The sequence below is a fragment of the Aquila chrysaetos genome, chromosome 6, assembly GCF_900496995.4.
Source record: "Aquila chrysaetos chrysaetos chromosome 6, bAquChr1.4, whole genome shotgun sequence".
Lineage (NCBI taxonomy): Eukaryota > Metazoa > Chordata > Aves > Accipitriformes > Accipitridae > Aquila > Aquila chrysaetos.
This window is the reverse complement of record NC_044009.1, coordinates 1,413,503-1,439,129: the sequence shown is the minus strand read 5'-3', so window position 1 is coordinate 1,439,129 and position 25,627 is coordinate 1,413,503. Positions and strand designations below refer to the sequence as shown.

The window sequence follows — 25,627 nt, the reverse complement described above, 5'->3', positions numbered from 1 at the left end:
GCTAATTTGCTGCAGTTGGACAGGCCTGACGTCTCAATCTGCAAAGTGTCAGTGCTGTGAAAGGAAATGTTTCACACTGTGCTGGAGAGAGAGAGCAGCTCTAAAGAGGGTCAGGGCATTGGGCCCAGAAACCAGATTGACTGGCCATAGTGCTAAATTACTCACACAAGACATACATTGTCTGCAGTGCCAGCTACAGAGTACTCACTTTCTCATTCTTTCCCTTTTTTAGTTGGTGCTTGTGGGGGAGGTGAGGGGATGGTAGGGTACAGCAGGAGGGGGGCACGGAAGAGAAAAGGGAGGAGGGCTGTGTTCAGCAGCGACGAAGTGGATGGTCTCATCCTCTGCTTCTGTCTGAAGACGGAGAGAGACCCCGGACAGCTGTAGCGAGGTGAAATACTGCTCTGATCCATCTATAACCGTTTGGGGAACCGATCGATAAAACCAGGCACCCTTTGTTACAGCACAGATATTAGGCGGAATAAGGTTAATGTTGCGCTGGAGATAAAGGCTCAGGCTGTTGATGAACAGCCCCTCCACATCCTTAACAAAACAAAGTGTCACCCAACAGCAGTAGCGGTTGTGTTTTAACGATAGCGGTAGTATTCCCGAGTATTGCTTGTGTAAGAGGAACAGATTTGTATGATGTGTCTCACCACGTGAAGAGCGTAATCCTTGAGAACTGCTGGAGGATGCCAACGACATGACAAAGGGGTGAGAAAGAGAAAGGAGTGGGGAGAGAATAGCGCAAGTCTGCAGGGATATGGAAGGCAAATAAAAAAATCTGTCTGTCTTTTTCCGCACTGTTGTGGTTCTCTGTTTAAAATACCCATGTTGTATTTATTTCATGGTCTCATCAAGAGCCCCGGAATCCGAACGCTATTTTGAGTGTATTGTAATACCTGAACCAGGATGTAAATCTGGATTTTATGAAACTCTTCAGTGACCTGAATCGTCCACACTGACTGAAGAGTGATCACTGCATCTTTTCTGAGAGATTCAGAAGGCACCAGCTTTGATTTTTATGGCTTCACTGTGATTTTTTCCAGTTATACAGCTGCATTGAGAAGAGCTAAGACTAGCAGATTGACATGGCTCATTTTTGTGTTATACGGGCTGGTATTTGGATTTAAATAATTATTATAATTTTTTTATTAATCATGTATTGAAAAAAGAATGAGACAAGGATCAAGTTCACAAATAATTACTGCTTTCTAAATGGCAATTTTACTATTTGCCTGTGAAAAAGTTTCTTATACTTTTGGTTCCTATTTCCTCCTTGCTGCTCCCACCCCACCTTTTGCTCTAATTCTTTGTATTGTGAGGACTAATTAGCTGAAGATGGAACAGCCCTACTGAAGGCGTGAAGTGCTTGTAAGCTTTAGACCTTTATTTGATTCATCATGACAGGCAGTGTGTTGCAGCACTCAGATGCATAACAGGGATGAACTTTGTATACTTCTTAATAAACTGCTTGAAAGTAACATTTTATTTTGCTAAGATACCGGTACCTCTTGTAGAGCAACTTCAGTGTGCTAGACAGACATCTTAATTTCTCTTTCCTTTCTACAAGGAATCGGCATGAGGCAAGCACCGATTTATTTGTGCTAAAAATTTTACATGTGGATACAGAATTCCAATTAATTTGGTGGAAGAGACTAATTTACAGAAGTAGCTTTTAGTTTTGCCTGGAAGGAAGCTATTGCACCTTGACATAACAACCTCCACAGCCCCTTTCCCAGCTAGACAGGTTCTGGGTTTCTTTCTACTGATAATCCCATCAGGACCTTTGTTTTCTGATAAAACTAGATTCCGTTGGAGAAACCTAAACACATTAGAGGCTCCATTACATCCTCTGCATACTTCTTAAAACCTGCCCTGTGCTTCCTGTTCGTTAAACAGAGCAGATGCCTACTCAGTTCCTCTGTGGCATAGTCCAGTCCAGCCATCACAGTTATTACTGATAGCTGTGTACAGCTGCCATGATAAGACAGTAACATTTTCAATCTGTCCCTATTTAAAAAAAAAAAAAAAAAAAAAGGACCTTTACTCAGATAACTCTGAAGTATGAATGTGATGGTTTCTTTTTGTCAAGAACGAAGATGCTATTCTTAAGAGTCAGTTTACAGCTTCTTCATTCATGTGAATCTCAGCAGGCAGTTATTTATGATCTGACATGAAAACAGTACTACTTAGTTGTTATGAAGAAAGGGAGAGAGAAAAAGCAGTTTATTTTGGGTTCCAGGTTTGAATGTTACAGAAGGGAAGGCCAAATATGTGTTTCCTTTTTGAGACAGGCCTTTCACAATGCTTACTGCCAGAACAGGGAGCTCCAGCCCTTTTTGCATGAAACCAAGCCCATCAGTGAATCCAAGAATTAGTTTCCTTTGAAGAGGCACATTCTAGCATCTAGTACAGGAAGGAAAGGAGAGAGTGATTCAAACTTCTGGGAGGATTTAGGAAGTTTTTGTTGGGCTGGGTGGAAAGATCTGTGGGCCGTAAGTCTGTACTTGAATGAGTAAGTAACCGCAGTTGCCCAGTTGCCTCCATTTCAGTTTTCCGTTTCTTTGCTTTTTCTGGGGCAGAACTTTGCCCCGTACAATTTGAAAAATAATTTTAAGAGGCGGCTTGTGTGGGAAGCAGCAATAAATGCTCAGAAAGTTCTTAGCCTTTTTTTTTTTTTATCATTATCCAAAGAATGCAGAGAGTGAATAGTGGTGGACTGAGTTCCTCAGGCTGCTCGGCGAGCTTGCTGCGACCTCGTGTGTGCATTGCTTCAGTGAGGAAAGCACTTGTGGACAATCAGTGCTGGAGGGAGTGGTACTCTCGTGGTTCAAAAAATTTTTCAGGGTGAAGGAATTTGGTTATTTCTCAAGTCAAATGAAATAAAAAACACCAAGTCCCCTTGAGTCACTTGGTCGTTTTTTGTTTCTTTGTCAGCCAGTGAAAAGAGAGCGCTCAAAGCATGAGCCAGGAGTGATACGGGGTGTGCTCTCTCACTGTGCGCGCAGACATGGACATGCACCCCATGCCAGAAGCCAGACACGGCGGCAGAATCAGCCTGAACACGGTGTTCCTCCTGCGTCCTAGTGCACGCGCTTTTTTCTCAGTTCTGTAGGACTGGAAGCGGTCCAGGCACTTTACATATGCAAACACCTTCACCTCCGAGCTGCTGCTCCCATCACAACGGGCGCATTCTGTCAATCAGTCCAGGTACATGGAGCAAAGCAGTAACCCTGACCACAGAGGGTTACTTTGAATTTGTTTCCATGTATCTGGGAGCTTGTGATGTGTGCTAAGGAGGGAAGTCGGTGCCTTCCATCGTATGGGGTTTCCTGCTTTTTTTTTGTCCTTTTTATTTATTTTTTTTTTTTCCAGGCCTTTAGGGTCATCCTTCAAGCCAAAAAAATACATTCATTTTCTCCACAAATTGTTGCTATAATTACGACTGTGCATGGCTGCACAGAGATCCTTTGGAAACCAGATGTCACATTTTCTAACCTCTGCTGTAGGGGTAGTGGCTGGCCACATAAACTTTACAGTACATATATTTAGCTAAGCAAATTGGCCTTGATCTGTAGTTTTAAAAAGAACTTGTCCTAATTCCCTGTTGCTTGTGGTCTTTCTCATACTCTTTTTTTTTTTTTCTCCATGAGCTTCACAGTTCGATAAACCAGCACTGGCTACCCCTGATATATGGCTGGTAGCTGTGGGCACCCACACGTCCAATGCTGGAAAACGTGTTCCAGCAGCAGGAATCTCCAAGTGACTTTTCTGAAGCCTCACCTTTGGCAACCAGTGCAGGTGCTGCTGCCATAGCAGTGTGGAGTACTTGTCTTACCTGCTCTTACAGGTCGGCCAAGGGTGGGTCTAATACTCTGAAGGGGGACATTTAATAAAAACCCAGGGGGTTGCAGGGATCGTGTCACTTGTTGTTCTGAGTTGATGCTCCAGAATGATGTTGTGATGAACCCGAGCTGTTAGTTGACTTTTCAAATAGGGGTATGTCAGAAACTCGTAACTGGTGTTCACCCTGGTTCGATGACCAGGTTTAAGCCTGGATTATTACATTCTGCATTCTAAAGTGCAGCCAACACTATGAAATGGAAATGCTACTTTAATATTTGCCCTTACCTCTTCTGCAGGTTTGCTTTGGGTTGTTAGATACTTGCTGTGGTTCCTCTCTGAAGTTGGTCACGTTTCAGTTAGCGTTCAATATATTCCTAATACATGCAGAACCCATAAAGCACTTAGCACTTTGCCAGGATGGAGGTAGAACATAGCGAATGTAAAATAGTGAATTCTGACCTGAGCTGCAGGGATTTTGTTTTTCTTTTTTGTTCTGTGATTGTTTGTTTTTTACTCAGATAGCTCTGTTAGTTATAGTGGAGGGGACAGTTACACTACTGGGAGATAAGCCAGGCTTCAAAGTCTGAATTGATGTGTGTATAATTCTGAGCTTACTGGGGTCAAAGGTGTTTGCATCTGCGGAGGAATGACAGCCTTATTGTTAAGATTAGGTCTAAGGAGCTTGAAACTCAATTTCTAAGTGCCAGAGACTGTGATTTGGGCATGTCACCTAATTTCTTGTCTCAGTCTTGTCTGTGAAATTGGGATAGTAATCCTTCTCTTTTTCTGTTCTCACTGTCTATCTATTGCATTTACTTATTTCGCAAGGTCTTTTAGGCAGACTCATCTTCGTGTTCTATATATCAGCTAGCGCAGTTGGGCTTCAGTCTTTTGTCCTGGGTCCTCCTGATAATAAATGGTGGGAAACTTGGTCAGGCATAGTGTTGCACCGGGAAGTTCAGTCACAAGGTTATCTGACGTGGTGCTTCCCCATTACTTGGAAATATTGGATGTGGGGAATAATGGAGAAAAATTTATCCCTGTCTCAAAGTCAATGGCTTATCAGCACTGAATTTTTTCCTCATGAAAATGGTGGGCTTTGTTACTGAGATCCTCTAAGTCTACCTGCTTGAAGATAAGTTTTACATATTTTTCTTCATAGCTAGCAAGAACAGCACATTAAGAGAATTACGATTTTCTCATGCTAATTTCCTGCATTTCACAAAACACGCATGGCTTGCTGAGACTATATGCGGTTTTGAGCCAGATTTGCTTTTCGAAACAGACTGAAACAAACTGTGCTGTGCTTTGGAGAAACAACAGCAGTGGAAGCTGGTACTAGGTTGTCCAGCCACATAAGGCATTTCTTCAAGTAAATTATCAGATAAAGGTCAACTTGTGTCACCTTAACCATGACGCAGCTAACAAAAGCGTTGTTTGTGAAGCAGCTGCTGATTATCATTGGTGAGCAAATGTCTTTGAATTTTATAGCTCCTGTTATCTGAACCTAATAAAAACACAATGCCAGTGACGAGTCGAAGGTCATCTCATCTCTCTGTTGAGGTGGGTAGTACTCAGCAAAGCTCAAGATCACACACGCTTTTTGTCTAATATAGTCTGTAAATAAAAGTTCTTGATTGAGGGATGTAAATCAAGGATGTATTCTGTCCTTCTATTAACACTTAAACAAAAGTTTTCCTTTTCTATTTTCACATACTGCTTCCTAACCTCCATGCCCCAGAAGATAACAGAAAACAGGTAGCGTATTTCAGACTTGATCAGGTGCCATTTCAGTTAACCAAGCACTGGGATGGTTGCGAGCCACTTTTGAAAAATCAGATTTAATAGAAAATCTATCGAAACAGTCAAAATGCTCACCTTTCAGGGAAGCCATTGTGCCAAGTGCAACATAAAGAGACAGCAATAAATCACCATGCTATGCACCTCAAATAGATAATCAATTTAATTGAAAGCATCAATAATCATAGTTTGACATTTATTACCCTGTGGATGTTTTATCTTTTAGGCTAGGGGACAGCGGAGCAATGATGAATACCAGTTCTGCCATGGAACACAATTATGTGGTGCAAGGAAAAGGATTTTATATTCTGCAAAAAAGCAGTCAAATTCATAATTGAACCAGATTGCATGAAATCTGTGAGAAATAAATGCATATAACTCAAATGCATATAAGTTGAATTCTAGTGTTACAGCTTGTGAGGTAGTGTTGCAAATGCTGCTATTTGTATTCTTTTTAAGTGACTTAGGACAGCAATTCTACAGGGCCAAATGGCCCTCTACAGAATATCATCTTTTTTCATACATGCACAAGAGAAAACCAAAAGTAAGGCTGGATGGTTCCTTCTTTGGCTATATTTTATCGTTTGTGCTCACCTGGTCATTTCATTGTGCATCCTCAAAGGTGAAAAACAGTGTATAAGTTACACTGGTTGTATAGACAGAAGGCTCTGAGTGCAAAAGAGGGATGGAAAAGTTTTCTCACGCTTATTTTCCAATAAAGGAGGAATGTTCCTTTTCACCTGAAGAGTTGTTTCCATGTAGAATGCATGCAGAACACCATCCAATGTAGCGTCTGAATAAAATAATGGAGATATATCTGTCGAGCTTGTTGGGAAAGCCCCCCCGGACTGCCAGGGTTGCGTTGCGTACAGCTGTTCCTGACATATCCTGGAAGGCTTTCAAGAATGTGAAAACCCCAAACTTCTAAAACTTAGAGTTGTGGAATAAGTTATTCCAAAAAATTAAATTGTCTGTATTAGTTTGAATCATGCGCTTCTTATGCATCCGTCAAAGCAGATATTTTACCTTTTTTTTGTTTGTTTTTGAGGACTCTTGCTTAAATAGCTTTTACTTTCAGAAGAGTGAATTAAACTCTTAGTACTTTCACCAACTAGTACAGCCTGGATACGTTGCTGTAAAGTTCTCTTTTCACTTTTAATTATTTGAACCAAAACACAATTTAGAAACTGTATAGACTGGCAGATAATGCCACTGTCATTACACTCCTGGCAAAAGTGAGAGCACAAAAGTCAGTCTTTTGAAGGTGAGGGATTAATCAAGTTGAGCTCCTGTCCCAGCTAAATGTCAGCGAGATTATTGCTTTGGATACGGTTTTAATGTTCTTCTAACCAAAAGGCCGAATGCCTGAATTAGGGAAGGAGGATATACAATTGTGAATTATAAATTTACAGTTGAATTGATAACTTTGGCTGTAGCAAAATAGGTAATCATATAATATACTATGGGGTTTTTTTCTTGCTTCTCTGCTTTATTCCCTTGCTTATCCTAATGCCAGGAATCATTATTTTACTGCTTTAAAAGAAAATAAAATTAAATGCAAATTACTTCCGCATTATAAAAGCACACATCTTAAATACAGTGGTGATATTTAGGAAGCCTGGAATGGAAGGATGTGATGAGTAGGTGTCTTTTGAGAAACTGAAGACACCACAAAATCATCCCAAGCCTCAGAGTCTCTTATGGAACTGTCTGACCATTAGCACAATCTACAGTACGATGCCAAGTATTCAAAGCAGTAAAATAGCCTTCAACAAGAATTGTATGAATGTTCAATTGAGGATGATCATGTTTTTCTGTGTAAAAGCCGCAATATTCGTTTCACAGCTGTTCATCTGTTTGTGCTGGGACGAAGAGCAGCCGGGACCGTCCGACTTGCCAGGTTTTGGTCTGTTTCCAACTTGGTCCGAACAGGTGCCATGGGCAAATGGGGGGAAATCACCGCAGCCTTTCGCTAATGAGTTCATCCTTCCCTTCCTTAAGTCAAAACAGGACCAATTGACCCTGGTGACCCAGCAGTACAGACTGACAAGCGCTAGGGAGTTTTGTTGCTTTTGCAGTGCTTGCTTTACACTTTCTCAATCCCAAGAGGTTCAGGGTGTTGAGGAAGACAAGAACCAAGTTTATGAGAATGTTTAACTGCTGTTCTGTTATTCCCACAAAGCAACAGTTTCCTTGATGGCACATTCAGATTATTTGGTGAGTAAGATAGGATCTCTTAACTATACTCAAATCAGTGATTATTTACTTTGGGCTGGCAGTTAAAAAAATGCTTTACTTCATTAAACCCTCTGCAGTGGCTTAAATACATTCCGTTTCCAGCATCTGGATACATTATGGACATTTCTTTGTCTATGATCTACTGGTGGTAGTTTTTAAGACGTAAACAGAAATGCTATTTGGCAAGATCGTGTATGGAGCCATCTTTTAACCTCAATGTTCCTTTTGGCACAAGATTAAAAAATGCCTTGTAATCAATACTCAGAGCTGGATCTCCCAAGATTTTCTTCAGAACTTTACTTGGAGTGTTTAATAACAATAAGGGCTGTGTGTGCTTTTCAAAACCTTTAATGAAAAAAAAAGTCCTTTTTTTTTTCCTGGTACTGTTCTGAAAGAAGCTCCAAATGCAGAATCCATTTCAATTCTGATAGCAAACAACTGGAGTTACGAAGGATAACGTATGAAATTTTAAAAAAATCTCTTCATCCTTTTGGCTTAATTCAGGGAAGTCTTCTGCAGAGATTTCAGAATTTTCTGAGCAAACACTCTGACAGCTAGGACCATTGCTTGAAGCTTGCGGTCAAAGTGAGGGGAAGCGTTTTGTCAGCTGTCTTTTTGAAGTGGCTGGCTGTGAGGTCTTTTTACTGAGAAGAAGTCTAATCAAGAAAACACAAGCAGACAGATAATGGTCAAGTTCTCCGACCTCAAGAAATGAAGTGCGCACTGTATTTATAAGCTCATTTCTCTAGTTATTCATTGGCTCTTTTAATCAGTGTTCTATCTAGATTAGGGCTTGCCTCTCTTTTGGGGATTAAAAGCCCATTTCTGTCTTGGAGGCCCGAAGTAGTCCTGGTGGAGGGGGTAGGCGCTTCTGGTGTTCTTAAAGAATGAGCAGACCTCGTTTGCTCTAGTGCGCGTATGCTTGTACCAGATGGATGGGTCCCAGTTGTGTGCCAGGTGATCTTTATACCTCTATAGCAGTGCAGCAGGATCTCCTGGTATAATTGCAGACATAGATCTTAACTTTCTGGATCCTATCATTTGCAGTCGCCCCAAATCCAGAATTCACGCAGGAAGTGATAGTAGGGTGCTAAAAGGAGAGGTCACATTTTAAAATCCTGTATGTTTGCTGGAGGCTCAGTGTATATAAGTAGGCTTTCTCTTGCAATGCAGCCTGTTGTGACTGGTGGTGTTATCAGTAGTCATCGCTCTTGATTCTCTGTCGCATTGGCACTGTGATCTCGCTGTTCAGGGTGTGTTGCCCTCACACCTCCGTCAGCTCCTCTGGAAAAGCTGGTAAAAAGAATGCAGCAAATAAAAGAATTGCAGCCTCATGTTCAGAACAAGCTTTTTGGTAATCAGAGGTGTATCCAAGCACTGTAGCAAACAAAACATACAGTGGTTTTTGTGGTTTGTGAGACTCTGAAGCTGTGTTGTGTTGTATTACTGTCCACCTGAGTTTTCACATATCCTATTGCTGTATTATTGTATGTACTTTTAAAGCAAAACATCCCCCCCCTCCAATGCCTGAAACTCTGCTGTGAGTTCAACAGCTGCCTGCAAAAGCAGATATGTGAGAACGTGTAAAGAACACATTCTTTCAACTCACATTGAAAAGAGAATTGTCATATAAAACAGGCGGGAGGATGCCATTGCCCTGGAAAACTGTCTGAGCGGTGCCCCAAATTACACTTTGGCCGAAGGAGGTTCAAGGGCAGAGCAGAAGAATGAGTTATGCTGTGGAAAGACCCTCTGGAAAAGACTGAAGAATGAGTTATGCTGTGGAAAGACCCTCTGGAAAAGACTAAGGGTGGAACCGTTCCGTTTGGAGAAAAGGAAAATGTATGTTGGGGAACATAGACAGTAAAGATGCCTGATTGCCATTTATTGTAAGGCTAGAGCACAAAGCATTCGGTACAGGTGGGCGCTGAATGCCATCTTCGCATTTGCTGTGGCACTTGTGCCGACAGTCCGTTGCCGGTTCTAGTCTTCAGGTCTCTCTTCTTCACTTTGATTCACTGGAAAAGGCAAAGGTAGATGCCCAGCTATACCTGGTACTGTTTCTGAAACAAAGGGAAGGGAAAGAAGAAGATCCTCAGTGCTTTTGCTGTGGGATTCAGTGTGGGGACAGAAGCTTAAGCAAAACTTCTGTATCTTACTCATCATCCACATCTCAAGATGGCTTGCCCAGGGCCAGAATTTATCTCCAATACAGTGTGTGGTGCAGCAGGGTATTGAGCTATATGCGATAACAGTTGAGGAAGATTTTCAGCTGTGCTTAGCCTTTCTCTGATGCTGTATTGGAAGAAGAAAGCAGCAGATTTGAGCTTCTGAGATGGATGTCTCCTACCTTGTGTAGAGAGTGCAGAAGCTCACCTGGCCAGAATACACTGCCTGGAACTCGGTGGAAGAGGTCCTTGTGGCATCCGTAGTGTAAGGGATCATAATGAGCTAAAATCTTCACATTCCTTCATCTTTGAAGTTCTTGAGAGGCTCATTGCATCCTTCCCCTTCTAGCAAGGAGGTTTTAGTCTTCTCTCCCAGGAATTACTTTAAAAGCCTGAGAGGCTTTTGAGGGATTTACTCTTAAGGTTCCATCCTTCCTAGAAGCTTACTTGGGACAAATGCCAAATATCTACATAGATAAAAGTTCTCTCTCTCACTCTTGAATTCTTTTTACTACCTTTGTTTTAGGAAGTTTTGGAAATGGGACCAAGCCAATTAACAGTCTTGTACCCATGAAGTATTATGTCTTGGTAACAGTTTTGTATACTTGAGAAGATGAAAACCGCATGCTTCCTCCTAAGCTCATGATACACAGCCTAGCATGTGATACGCTGTCATAGATTTATTTTGAGAAGTGATTCATGTTTATTGTTTATACAGATGCTCTAAAGATTAAAGATTACCTTAGGTTTAATTTTTTTTAGCTTGCAGTTGTAATTCTCTGATTTGTCAATTCCTGAAACGTAGCTGGTTTACAAACCAGGTGCAAAGTGAAGCTATAGACAGTCAAGATGACGTTCCTTCCAAAGAAGCACTGGAGCTATAGCCAGCCCTATTATATCATGCCCTTGAACACTAAACACAAATTCCTACCTGTGGAAGACATCAGCGGCCCAAGAAAAAACCAGAAACTTATTTCCATTTGGACTCCTGAATTCCTGTCTCAAGAAAATGCATTGAAATTGCCACCCACTCTCTGTCTGGCTGATTAAATAAAATATTGACCTTTTCCAAACACAATATTATCATTCCAAGCATAATATTACCCAGTTCTCTCTCAGATTGTTTCTACAGCTCTTAAAAGGGAACTCACCTGGCACCCCCTATCAATTCAGATAAAACAACACTGTATGCTTTTTAAATAAGAAACCGATTGTGCCAATGTCTGAAGTTAGTCCACAGAATAATTCCGTATTAACTTTATAGAGAGTATCATTTGCTTAATACTGCTTCTGAGTAAAGGCAGAGTGCCTGCCCTTTTCTGTCCCTCTATTGTTCTCTTTCCTTGCACAGAACGTTACTACAGGGAATTCCTTTCCCAGTTAACGTACTAACTCAGCATAAGTACTTATTCCGTATTTGAGCGGCAGTGCATCCTGAGGACAAGTGGCAAAAGAGTGGCATATGCAATAGCAGAAACTGTTCCTTGTGATTACCACAGATCATACCACGGAAGAAACACATAAGTCCAGAAAATTCCCCACCTGTTTAGAGCCCATGCAAGGCTCTTAATATCTTCAGTTTATCAAAGACTTATTTTGCTAAATTAAATGAGAGTTAAGTGATGTAAACTTCCCTTCAAGCTCTCTGTGGCAGGCACCCGTGGTGGCTACGCTAGTCACCATCTTCTTATTTTTCTTTCAGAAAAGATCGTCCCTGCACGGAGCACTGAATATCTGCATCTTCCACTAAAATAAATAGGACTCGAATATCTCATCATCACCCTTATGTTTCTCTTCCGGTTCTTCTCAGGCTTTAATGGGCCATTTTTCTTACTGCCTCACACTGACTGACTATGACCTTGTCATGTTAAAGTGACAGTTAGGTTATCCTGCTGATGGGTATCAAATTGACATATCCCATCCTTTCTGTCTGAGTGCCAGGCAGGGATACATTCCCAGACAGCCTACGCTCCCCCTGGACGGTACCAGCTATTAGGAAGGCTGCTGTTTTCATTCGTTCCTTTCACAGTGTGAGCAGCAAAACTAAGCTGCTAAATGAGACAGTGCATTTCCCACTTTAGACTTTTGAAATTGGTGGGAACGTTTCATATTGGCTTTATTTTCCTTCAAGTGTGATTAATGATCAAAAATCTACATGTCACAGCTTAGCTATTTAGCTTTGGTGCACTACTATGGTTACATTGAAGGCCATTATTTTGATGGAACTGAGGATAAGGTCTAGATATAGCTGCAGTTTATTGAGCTGGATTTTTGGCAAATTCCGTATGCAGTGAATTGCAAGTTGGCTTTTATGTTTGTGCTTGTGATTTGACATACTTGCGTGTGGGGAACTAGAACCCTTTCAGTGAGCTCAGCAAAGTTGTGTGTTACTTGGGCAGAGGAAAGACTTGGCTTTTGAACCAAGACAGGCAAGCATGCCTATGAAAAAATGTATTTGTTATATAGTCTTTTAATTGTGGTAAAAGAATTCATAGTTCTTATCAGTGTCTTTTTAGGCTGTGAGGAAGAGAATGAAATGAGGTCTTTTTTCTCTGTTCTTTCTCAAATTCTTAACTGTATAATTACTACATTTAAATAAGGATGGAGGCTGTGTCATTCAGCATGGGTGATGAGAGAAGCTGAAGCCAGCTGGCCCTGTTTTATGTCTTGAGACCTGAAGAAGAAAATCTTCTACCTTGGTACATCTAATCCTAGTCCTTCTCTTCGGCAACTGTACACACGGAGAGACTGAAGTGCCGAGACTTTCCTGTTTCCTACAATATTGGTGCCGATCGCTTTCAGCACCAATGGCAAGACTTTGTCTATGATGAAGGGGATTTTGTAAGGAAAAAGAAATAGTGTTGATGTTGCCATATAGGTTTGAAGGTACTTAACCCCTGCCACTGAAGGGAGAAAGGCAGGGAGTTTGAGAGTCTTGCCAATGGAAATGAATGCCACCCCAGTGATACCAAGAATAAGGCAAATCAGTCGATTAGCTGTATATGAACCTCACCCAAAGGGAGGCAAAAATGACTGGTGTTTGAATAATGAATTATTCCAGGGACTAGACGGTATATTTGTTGAAGCCATTTCAATACACTTCTTCCCTTTGAGGGTGTTTTCTTAAGATATCCTAGTCATAACAGGTATGATTAGATACTAAGATTTGAGTGCATTGCCTTGTATAGATTTATATGTCGATGTGTGTCCTGGATAGAAGGGCTGCAATTTAATATGAAGTATGAGCTCTTCAGCCGAAGCCCAGAGGTCCCCATACGTCAGATCAAGTGCATGTCAGCATTGCCATTACAAGAAGATGTATGGTCTCTCTTTATTTACTTATGATTATTACTGATCATCTTAACAAACAGGTTATCAATATATGAAGTACAGCGGAAGTTCATTTATATTATTCTGTCAATATCAAGGTCATTTTTATAACTAAAAAGGATCAAGAACAAAAGATAGATGGATCGTATATGACTAAAGCTAACCGTCCAATCCATTTACATTGCTGCAAACAGCAGAGCTTTACCTGTTAACCAAAACATTACACTTCACTCTTCAAGATGATTTTTTTCTCAGATAATAAATAGCTCTAGATACATTAAGTGATTGTGTTGTGTAGTTCTGTGGCAGACAGAATTTAGAGTTGATGACCCTAAGCTTCCATTTTACGACTATTTTCTCTGTGGTTAGAGTGAAGATGTAACTGGTTTGCGATTCCAAAACACATTGTGTCAGAGGATTTCATATTTTATTTAGCATAAAAGTCTGGTAGGCACGTTCCCAGGTTTGAAGATAAACAAACTAAGTAAATACAGATACAATTCAATACTTACAACTTCTGTTTTAGTCCTTAGACCGTACACACTTCTCAGCGCTAGACACAGAGAGACGTGTCCCTTTCATCTTTTCATAATTCAGTTTTTATCATGGAATTTCCCTTCAGGAAAAAGCGAGTTCAAGATAATATTTGTAAGGGTATTTAAAAAAGAAAATCATAATGAATTTAAACTTTTTTTTTTTTCTTGTGTACTGTTACATATTTGTTTTCTGGGAGGTGTTTCAAGAAGTGAGCAAAATACTAGACAGAAGACTTACAGGCTTACATTATTAATTGGGACTTACTCGTCTTTCCGGAATCACTGTATTCCCCTTCACTTGCAGAAGGGGGATGCAGTGGGTGTGCGCTTACTGTTTCGTCTCTGCTCCAAGGTCCTTAAAGATCTCATTCTCTGTAGTTGATAAAACCTACTTTCTTCAAATAGTAATAGTAAATAGATGGTTGCTAAAGGTGATGTTGGATTGCTGAAGTGGAGGAAGAGAATAGAGGGAGGTTAGATATGGTGCCATATGAAAGGGAAATGCATCTCCAACTTGGATCCAAGGAACACATGTAATGAATGAAATACGTTTTCTTTTAGCAAAACTGCCAAACTATCAAGTGCATTTCTCATGCTCATTAACACTGGACTTTAAGAACCCGATAAGAATGCAATATAAAATCAAAGAGCCCCTAAAGACTGTGAGATTATATTTAATACTCTCCTATCACCAGTCCCTGAGTGCTTGGCAAGAGGAAACGGTGACATTTGCTAATCAGTACCCTCTCTTATTTGTCTTGGCTGAAAGTCTCAAGTCCTCAGCTTATTGAAGTTATTACAAATGCTCTCCATTAGATTCTGTTTAACTTCCTGGTATTTGCAGTTGAACTTGATCACAATGTCATGGAGGAGTTATGTCTTTAAAAAGTGATACAGAAGTTGCGATACCATGTATGTAAGCTACATGTTTATTTTCTTTCTTGCAGTCTTTGTTCTTAAACATATTCTAAACGTTTGACATTCATTCTTAACATTAACTACCCCTGACATTTTCCTGCACCTTTCTGGATGCATAGACGTTTGTTCCGTGTGATAAGAAGGTGCTGTTTCTTGCTAAAAGATGACTTAGGATGTGCCTTTCTTTTGAACACCCTTTGGAATAACCTGTAACGATTCACCTCTGTAAACTGCCTTTTGTTCTCCTGAAAGCTGGAGAAAGCTGGCAAACGGGAACAATTCCTCCGTACAGCCATGCAGGACACAAGGCATGAGCAAGTGCAGAGGTGTTCCCTGTGGCAGATTACCAGAAATTTTGGGCCATGGATCCCTCCTAATTTTGAACATTTTTCATGCAGCACTGTACCACCTTTTTGTTCAGACTTTCAACTGAAAAATAAATGGTTATAAAATGGTCTGTGGAGTGCATACCACGGCTTTGCAGACTGTTACTGGTCCACAAACCGCAGTTTGGCTGCTCTACAGTGTTCCCAATTGTGCTGGGGTTGCCCTTAGCAGTGAATGGTTGGTTTATTCTTTATACTCTTTTCAGCCCTTGGCTTGTTTCTTGCCAGTCAGAGTAGTGCTGTTCATCCTCCTTCACTCACCAGCCAGGAAAGGAAATTCTTCCTCTCAGACAAGAGCTTTCCTCCCTTCCCTCTTAATTCCGGGCACATTTGTTTCAAATTCCCAAGGCAGGATATTGAAAATTTCCTCAAGTTAATAGGGCTTCACAAATTTACTTACTACAGAAAATGTAAAATTTTGGTAAATTGTTGGCCTGAAAGTGCTATAAAGTGCCCGTATTTTAAAAATATGGCTAATAGAAAAAATTCTTCAGTGCTGAAATGGCTTTCTGTGGGTTCCTTCTCCCTCTGGCTTTACTATGAAAGAACATCATCTCTGTGACTTCGCTGTTGTAGGGTTGTTAGCTGATGTGTTTTAAAGGACTGCTCCAGCTCCTGAATGCGAAGTTTAACAACATGCTTACAGTCATCACCAGGGTGAGCCCATGCCATGCTATTTGCAGTTTTCAAACGCTTGTTTTGCTCATCCTCCTTGCTCCAAACTGCAAAGGAGGTTGAAGGAGTTGAATAGGCTTATTCTTTAGCAGTTTGTGCAGTGATGGGACAGCTTCCCGGTGGAAAGGCAACTGACAGTAAAGGAACACAATGTAAACCTGGCAATCCCAGATTAGGTTCACGTGTATTTTATATGTATTTTCTTCAATACTGTGCTCATATGGTTCTTCTGTCCTCATGAACCCACATTCCTTCGAGGTCTGTTACTAACAGAGTTAATCTTGTATGCACAAATAGCATTATAGCGCTTTTTAATCAACTCATTTGGCCTGTGTCAGCATATATAATTTCTGACCTTTTCCATAGCTCCACCTTGAGGGGTCTTGGGATGACTGTGTTTTAAAGGCATTCCTGCACCAGGCTTTCTTAGCTGAGCAATGTTGCATTTATAAAGACAAAAGCATCAAGTATCAAAAACGGGCATTAATTATTATAGTGTTTAACGAACTTCAGGAAGCTCAGATGAAGAGTTGTCTCTTTGTGCTAGAAGGTGAAAACAGATATGCAAACTACAGGTGAAGATGTTTACACAGAAGACATCTGGATTAAAATTAATATAAGCCAGCTCGTTCCCTGCCAATACTCGAATAGCATCACAAACTGGATTAACACCCTTCATGTTTTTTTGCACAAGCTATTGTAGCTCATGAAGCACTGTTTGGCCATCCATATAACATTCACGCAGAGTAGAGAACTGATAGTTCCATTTGTATTTCAGGACTTGATAGCTTTGGTGACAATGGATCAGATTATTAATTATTCCGGTTTATTCAATTGGGAGGCTCCATAGCCTGTTAGTGAGGGCAAAAGGTTGAGAATTTTGCTGCTGATTTACTATATAACTTCAGGCAACTCAGTCTTTGGACCTCAATTTATAGGCTTTTGAAGCAGATATTTTTCTTCCACGGAGAGTTCAGAGCTTACAAAATCTACTGTTTAATTTTTTATATTTATGTAATGATTGTTTGCAAATTAGTTCAACAGATTTTGTATTGGTTCTGTGTGCTGTTTTGAAGTTCTGTGGTATCCAGAATAATGTTCTTATTTGGTTACTGATGTATCTAGACTATGTGATGGAAGGAGTTGCTGCAAAGTAGCAGAGTTTTTGATAACCTGTCTATATACTATAGAAGACCTTTATATATAGTGCCAAACTTCATGGAAGAACTAGAAAAGCAACAGCTGTTGTGACAGTGTTACATTTCGCACAAATCAGCTTTTTGGTTTCGCTTCAAAATTGGCAAGTTGTTAATAAATAAACAAACCCTTTCCTGCTTGTGCATTTGCTATTTGCAGTCTACAGAGCTGTTAATGGCAGAGTTGATTAGCTCTTTACTGCTGCAGCAACAGCATTTGTCAATATAATGAGTGATGGCTTTTCATGTCTCAGGCAAATAATAACAATTAAAAATAGTTCATATGCTTTTTTTTTTTTGTGTGTAAAATTGTCCTTGGGCATCAGGGAGTAAGAATGTTATTGTGATACTTGCTAAAGCCAGGCGGAGACAGTCATAAAACTGTAAAGAATCTGTATATGTGTTAGAGCCAAGTGAGCCAACACGTACTGGCGGGCAGTTGAAAAGATGATTCCTTTTTTCATAGCAAAACCCCCATATCCCAACGCTAACCTCTGCTGGAACTGGTGCAAGGGGAACGTCCTGAACACTGCCAGTTCTCCTGTGGAGACCGAGGTGCTGCAGCACAGCGCAAGGCATCTGGAGGTGGGAATGTCTCCCGAATACCTGAGAGGAGTTTTGATACTCTGTGCTGGAGGGCTGTGTCCCACAAGGTGCTTTGTGCTCCTGGCCTCCATCCAGAAAAGCACTTATGGATGCGAACATTTCTGTTTCTGTTAATTTCACTGATACTGCTTGCTTAAATACCTGGCTGGGTCAGGGCCAGCGCTCTCAGGACTTTGCAGGATAAAACTTTTAAAGGAATAATTAATGGAAATTACAAAGGACAAGATTTGTAGCTTAGTAACAGTGTTGTCTTCTGAGCCGAATTGGAATAGAGGTGCAGGAAGCAGGTGAAGCGTGTGAATACTCGAGCTGCTGTCTCTGTGTTGGACAGGAGAGGTAGCTCCATGGAAATACGAAGTTGTGTTTTAACTGGTGTGTATCGCAGCTGGTCAAATGGCTTTACCTACTTAGAGACCATGTCCTGGAGGTGGCAGATACCAATCAGGATTAGGATGCACAGTATCAGGTTGGTATGATGGCTGTGCTGGTATGAATGTTTCTTCAGTAGCCCAGCTGAGACATTTTTTAAAGGCCATAACGAGCCGGCAGGAGGAAAATGTTTGCTCTGCATGTCATATTGTTCACATGTGCACCGGGTGATCATGCAGACAGTGTAGTCATCGCATCTCAGTCAAGCAGGGTAACTTACCTATTAACAACAGCAAATTAGGCACAGTAGGGACATAGCCTGTGATTTCATCTAAGTATTAATGTGATCTTGCGTGCAAGTAAGAATCAGAGTCCCTCAGCTAATTTAAGGCAAAATAAGTGTTTTCAAGAAAGTTTTTTTCATGATCTGGCTGCATGGTGTTCCCTGAAGAAGAGGCAGGTTTAAGACAGTGCAGGTGGCACAGCCTGGATTCCAGAGTTGGAAGTGATGTCCCCGTAATGCTGACCTGGGCTGGCCAGGGGTGGGCCGTGGAAGGGGCTCTACACAGTCTGCACAGAGCAGGATAGCTTGGGAAGTGCGGGCTTCAAGAGCAGAGACCTGGGCACTGATTTAAACATGGAAGTGCTTGCTTAGCTTTAAGTCTTACTGACTTCAGTGGTGACGTACTGAGGTCTTACCAAAGAATCAGATGATAATGAAGAACAAGTTATTGAAAAAAGTGCTGTTATCTGCATACCGACTTCTCTGGAATTATTGGGCATTCTCTTCTGTTTCCAACTTGGAGCAGATGGTGGAAATACTTCTTAAAAATCAAGATTCACAGTGATATAGCAGGGGCAGGTTCTAGTCTTGTCATCATCTTTGCTGTTAAGTGTTTGCTGAATGCATCAAGCCATGCCTACTTAAAATTTTGGTTTGGTTTTTTCTTTTTTTTAAATGGCAGTTTATGTGAGCTCACGGAATGAATGGATAACGTTACTATTTACATAAGCTCATTGTGATCTGTCTTGGTAATGTAATCAAATTAGAGTTAACTGCAGCTGGAGAATGCCAGCTTGTAAACTGTTTTTCAAAAAGAATCACATGGTGTTACTTGACATGTTTAGTATACATTCAGGAGGCTTTGCAAAAATTATAGCACATCCCTAACTAATGTAACTAAGTCAGGATTCTGTTGCCACCAGTTCGCTGAGTCCAGGAAATGAAACGCAGTGAAATTCATCAACAGTCGGAGGAGATACACCTCCAAGCAGATTCCTAAAACACAAGTTTTTCTGACGTGGCTGCTGCTGACATGTTGTCTTTCTTTTGGCTAAAATCAACATATCAGTTGATAGAAAAAGCATATGGTGTAAATTTTGGGTACATTTAAGAACATCTGTGTTAACTGCAAAAGTGCAGCCCACTGTACACGTCAAGCACTATATTTAGTCTTACGGCATTCGCATAAGATGAAGCCCAGCCTGAGCTAAAATTACCCAATGAGTAGATTTTCAAAGCATCTTTTGTTATTCTTATTAATAAACATCGCATCTGGTACTTACTTTCCCTCTTTCTCCCTTTCACATTTAATTAAAAGGTACTATTTACATCACAGTATTGCAGTCATCAAGTTCTTCCTTTGCTGCGGAGAGCAATCTCGCGGGACAGTCTTTGCCCCGCAGAGCTTACAGTATGCCGACGTACCTGATCTGACTGTTAAAGTTCTAGAAAGGGGGTGTCAGGCAGTTTTCATTCCAAACTGGGAATGCAGAGGAAGAATTCTGAAATTTCCTCCCCAGCCCGGAAAGGTTTCTGAAGGGTCTGTCAGAGCCCTGGCAATGGTTCGCAGCGGGAGGTTTTGGGTTCTGTCCTCTGCCCCTACACGCACACAATACACAGCACACCCCGCCGTGTATTTCAATGTCAAACTGTCAGCCTGTTCTACTGACATGGGCAAATAGGAAATTTAGGCACATTCAGGTTATGGGCCATGTCCAAGCTAACGCAGAAAGTCTGTGGCAGAACTTAGTCCCATACTGTTGCATTTTGGACATAATCATCTTTCTTTTTTGAAGTCTGATGCAAAGGAAGGATGAAAAATACCATCTAAAAAGAGTTCCTAACCTCCCACTACTGCTAAAATACCTTTTCTCACACGTAAATATGCTGATGGTTTGAGTGTGGAGATGGTTCCATTGAAATTAAAATTCTTCATGAAATGGGGGTTCGTATCCCCAGAAGTTCTGCAATAGAAGGAAACTGAAAGAATATTTCATCTTGTCAAAAATCAGCCCTTTTGTAATATTCTGAATGAACAGTTAGATAAACAGCTACTGATGCTTTTTTGTAGAAGTGCCATTTTTGAATACATATGAAATACTTTTTACAGAAATTCTGTTCTCTAAGAATTTTGAAATTTGGGATCTGCTATGAATTGAAGGGGAAAAAAAAATAAATACGGTTTGAGAAACAGAACTTGCCCCTTGAGCGCAGATCTATCCAAACCAACAAAAGGAAGCTTGTGTTGGCATTTAGATTCAGACTGAGGAATTCCCGACTCTTAAACCTGTTTATACAGGACTATACCACAGCCCAATTTGCACTTCATTTTAATTTTTTTTCCCCCTCTACGTTTATGGTCATGTTGAACGGGTGGATTATGCACTCTGAATGCACATACTTAACCAATTGTATTTAAAGATTTTTTGCATATAATAATTATAGTTAAGTGTCTTCATTTGGAAGCAGCACTGTTCCACAAAGGCTTTTAAGTCATTTAGCATAGGCATATTTATATTACAGCTCTGAAAGTTTCATGGCCTAATTCTCAAAAGGCTTTTGAGGGTCGCTAGTTCCCAATGAAAGTAGCGGGAGCTGTGAGTGCTCTGCACTTGAGAACAGTCAGCAGTTCCCCAGCAACTTGGTGACACATGCTTCTAACTGTGCATGACAGATATTTAACTTTCAGTAATTCAGGGTGAGACTTCGGCATGTGTATGTGCACACAGAAGTGCAGGAACACACAGATTTTTATTGCTCTGGTATTCACCTCTTGGTCCTATTTGCTTTCAGCTACTTTCTAAACCGCAATTTCAGTATCCATTAGAGCTGTTGTAAAATTCAGAATGGTTTAGGATGCTTACTATTTAAAACATGACCAGTTATTACAGCTGAGCTTGGAGATATTTGCCAGCGTTTTTGGAATTCGTAAATTGGTCGATCTCACCTAGGCATGGTCAAAGCAGTCCAAGAACTTTGTGCCAAATCCTCAGCTGCTGAAACGCAACAGAGCCTCCTTCCTGGCCGCCTTTTTTTTTTTTTTTTTTTTTTTTAAGTAAGGTTCCTTTGCAATGTACAACCATTCTCATTTTATCTTGGGTTTCCTTGGCATTTTGATCTCTGTTCCTTGGAGCTTTTTCTGCTCTTCTTTGGTAGCCAAAATCCATTGCCTGGGCCTGGAAGTCCTGAGTACCTTGACCCCACCCTAGCACTTGAGTATATGTTTAACCTTAGACATCCGAGATCCCCACCGAGGTCAGTGAAACTACTTAAATACTCGGAGTCCGGCTGCTCGATCAAGTCCTTATAGAGTACGTTTGTCCTGATGGGGCTATCCAGTGTGATAGAAAGTTTAGGTGCTTGACCTCCCTGAATGCCCGCTGACCTGGATCTAATCTGAGGTAGAACACAGCAGCGTTTTAATGACTTGTATCACCACACCTCGGTTGGAGGAGGAATTAAAGAGCTTTTTCCCGCGCAGCCGCTGGAAGCCCTGAGGCACCGAAGCATCCCACGGCCCCGACCCCGCGGTCAGTCCCTGCCGTTGGGATACAGCTGTGAAGTTCCTGGCTGAGCACCTGCCTACGGGAGGGGAGAGAATTCGTGTTTGCGAGGCGAAAGAAGCCTCCAGCCTCGCACGGGGACGCCGGGAGCGCGGCCGCCGTCAGGCCTGGCCCTGTCACCGTTCCGCTGGCTCGGTCTGCCGGCAAGGCGAGCCGTGGCGCTGGCAGCTGGCTGTGGTCGCCCGCTCCGGAGGGACTCGCTTTTGGAGAGCCCGCGGGTCTCCGTCCCCTTCGTGCCCGTATTCTGCATCACCCTGCCATTTGGGAAAGAAACACACGTTCTCGTCAGCCAAATCTAAAGAAATTATTTACAGAAGCTACAGAAAACCTTAAAATGTGTGGGAGAATATAATAGTAGTTCTAGTATAAGCCTTCTGTCTAACTTCTAAAATGCCTGTGTCACTCTGTTGCAGTTGAGAGTTTTGGCCTTTGAAAAAAACCCCACTTTATTATTTTATAACATTCTTAGTTGCAATTCAACCTAATTTTTTTTTTTCTATTTTGTTTTTTCTTAGCAAATACTGACTGATCCCGAGGTGACCTCCCAAGAGGGCAATATAAAAAAGGTAGGATATGGATCAATCTTATGCAAGTTGTTTTACTGTTTGGCTTTGAAATACACCTGGACACTTTTTTCTCTTCTTGCTTTTGAACAAAGGTGTGTATCGTAATAGTGTTGTAAAAGTTTTCCAATATTTGCTGTTGCTTTTTTGGATTAAGTATTGTGGTTCTATTGGCATATTCTTCTGTCTTTTTTTCATTCCAGTATTTATGAAAAAGAAAATAATAGTTTGAAGCGTTCCTTGATTCAGCTACAATATAAACAGCTACCGGTCCAAATTGAAAAACCTCATTTACCTCTTTTCCAGTAAAAGAAAATGTTGGTCCTTTGTTAAAAGTGCTAAATTTTTAGAGGTCACTTCACCATGTAAATGCAGCTTATGTGAAGTCCAAGGCAAAAGGAATAGATAGATGAAAGGATAAAATTTAACTCCTATGATGTATTACCGGTGCTTTTCATCACATTGTGATGCTTAAACTATAATACTGACCAGAGAAAAATGTGTTCCAAATACAGCCCAGCTGTATAAATTTCTTCATAGTAGCTGTGAGGCAGCCTCAACACTACATATTTCAGTAGCCAGTCTACTATTTTGGTTGGGGTTATACTCAGTAACGCTAAAATGACATTCTTTCCATGGCTATCTTTTGGTTAACGGCTTTACTAAAGTAAAGTGTTACAAGTCATATTTGGTTATAGCCTCTCTGGATGTCTAAAGGTAGCGCGTCCTTGTTGAAATAATGAGCTAGCTGTAATTCTTTTCATATGCAGATGTCTTATAATGGGTATTCACAGTCCTATTCATAAAATCTGAGTTTTTGAAAGTGGAAAATATTTTAAATTGGAACTTGCAACAACTGCCATTTTTATTCATCCATTTAGGCGAGCTTCAGTACTGTTTCTTAACTCTGAAAGCTAAAAGGAAACACTTGTTTCGCTCTGCCAAACAAAGTGAAATATAATACTTGTCAGGCTCCAAAGTTAGTTTGGGAAAAGATATTTAGACACATGTCCGGTATGGACCGTTCTATTCTTACCATGTCGAGAAAAATAAGCTTTTATTTTAGAAAGCCAGGCTACCAATATGAAATGTCCTTTGACCATCCAATGACCTTGCAAAGGACCTATCGCAATACTGCTGAACTTTTTACCTTGTTCATCCCCATAACTCATTTGGTGTTTGTCTCTGCCTCTGTGGGATCCTTTTGTCTGAACAGACATGGTGACAAGGTGGCAGGTTCTTATTACCACAACGCACTTATCACCAGGATGGAGTAAATTCTCCATGGCTCAGGACTGCTCAGCTATTTCTTTCTCAGTCTTTAATTGCAATATCACAAATAAATTCTACATCCCTACCTCACAGAATCTGCATTACCCTAAAGAGAGCAGGCTTTGTATGAAACAAGGGTAGAAGGAAACGTTAGACTGGCAGCTTTTTATGTTCAATACTTGGTTTTGTATTTAAACTTCATTAGTTTTATTTCAAAGGAGAATGGTGCAAAAACTACGGGTCTTCGAAAAATACTGTGTCCTTAAATATTTTCCTGTACAGCAGGTATAAAACTGGACAATTATGATATTTGACAAGGGGGGAAGGACTGGCCTTCCACTGCTGTCTTTTAAATGCATTGTAGAGAAGCACTAGTGGGAGTTTATGAGGTGATAAATTTATTGAAGGATGGGCAGTAGGGTTTTACAGCTAGGGTAAAAAAGGTCAAAGCAGTAAGGTAAAGAGTTCAAGTCTAAACTTTATGGCTTGTGAAAAGACTACTGCTAGACAGCTTTTCAGTCAGAAGAAAATGAAAAATAAAGAATGAAAACTCCTTCTGTACAATTCTTGTAGTATCTTAAAATTGTTCGTAAGTAGTACTCTAGCATTTTGCTCCAGTGGTACAAGACCCTCTTGGGAGAAGATTTCCTTTTCCAGCCTCTCTAAATCATTCAGTTGTCATATCCCCGAAGACACAATAGTTGAGATTTGACTTCAATTTATTCCTGTTCCTTCAGAGATAAGTTGGTGGTGAGAAGGTGACTGAAGACAAATGTAACTGTAGTGGGTGGGCTGATTTAAACTGGGAAAAAAGCAAGTCAGAGCCAAACAGAGGGACCGTAATTTTCGGTGGCTCATTGGGCTGACTGCTGTATCAGAGGTTCAGAATTGGGTAGTAACAAGGACTAGAAAGAGAAAAAAATCACTAGAATGCGGAGAAAATCTGTAAAAACAGTAAAAAAATAGAGCAGGGAAGGGAAGTGTGGTAGCAGTGAGAGGTATAGGAAGATGCACAGGAAGGAATCTCTGCTTAAAAATTGACCCCAGTATTATTTCTGCTGTTAAGCTGCCAGGAAAAAAATGCTCTCTTAGGTAACTTCTCATAAACTGAAAGGCAGTGGAAAGTCTGAAGATGTAGCATAGCAGACACAATGATATTGTGTAATAAAGCAGGCCCTTTTCTCGCTTGGAGCAAAATAAGAAGTGTTTTCCCACTATATCCAGTGTTTTTCAGTTCGTATTACTGTTATTTCTGCTGGGACCACTAACACCAGAAAGCTAATTTGTTTGTTAGTGGTCGTCTCACAAGAATTAAGATTTCTAGCAATGTTATTAAAGGACCTGTGTCCAGGATCATTTTTCCGTGTCTGGAAATGTGCTGTGCCATAGACTAAAATGTGGTGTACTCCTAACGAGTTTTCCTTTTATCTGCTTTGCTTGCTGATACTTAGTTCAATTTGCACAAATATACATCAGCTCCTAATCCTGTTTGTTTAATTTTAAATAATCGATTCTGAAAGTAATGCTTAAATAGGAGATGCACTTTTTTTTAGTGAACTGAATGCATACATTCAGAGATATGCACAAATATGTAAGTTATACCTGCGTGTATATTGTCCCATATTCCCAAATGTCTTTTTTTCCAAGCCATCTTCCTGCACTCTGTTTATTTTGCTTAGAGAGCAGCTCACATGTTCTCTTGCTCTGAATTTTCTAAGCTCTCTCCTGCATTTAATACGTTGAAAAAATGGCTTGTTATCATTATCTTCATTGTCATTTTGATTTAACTTTGAAAGGGAGATGAAAGATTTAGACTTCCTCCGGCAGGAAACGAGGCCAGTGTCCATTACAAGACACCTTTTTTTCCAAGGAGCA

General features: G+C 40.7%; 1 protein-coding gene across 2 annotated transcripts in view; it reads left to right on the top strand.

Moving 5' to 3' along the window:
- Window positions 1–25,627, top strand: part of PRDM16 (PR/SET domain 16) — a 350,362-nt gene that overhangs the window by 154,864 nt on the left and 169,871 nt on the right. For both annotated transcript variants that reach the window (XM_030018556.1, XM_030018558.1), the window contains exon 3: window positions 22,433–22,483. In XM_030018556.1, the coding sequence (XP_029874416.1) occupies window positions 22,433–22,483 (51 nt within the window). The remainder of the gene's footprint in view (window positions 1–22,432; window positions 22,484–25,627) is intronic.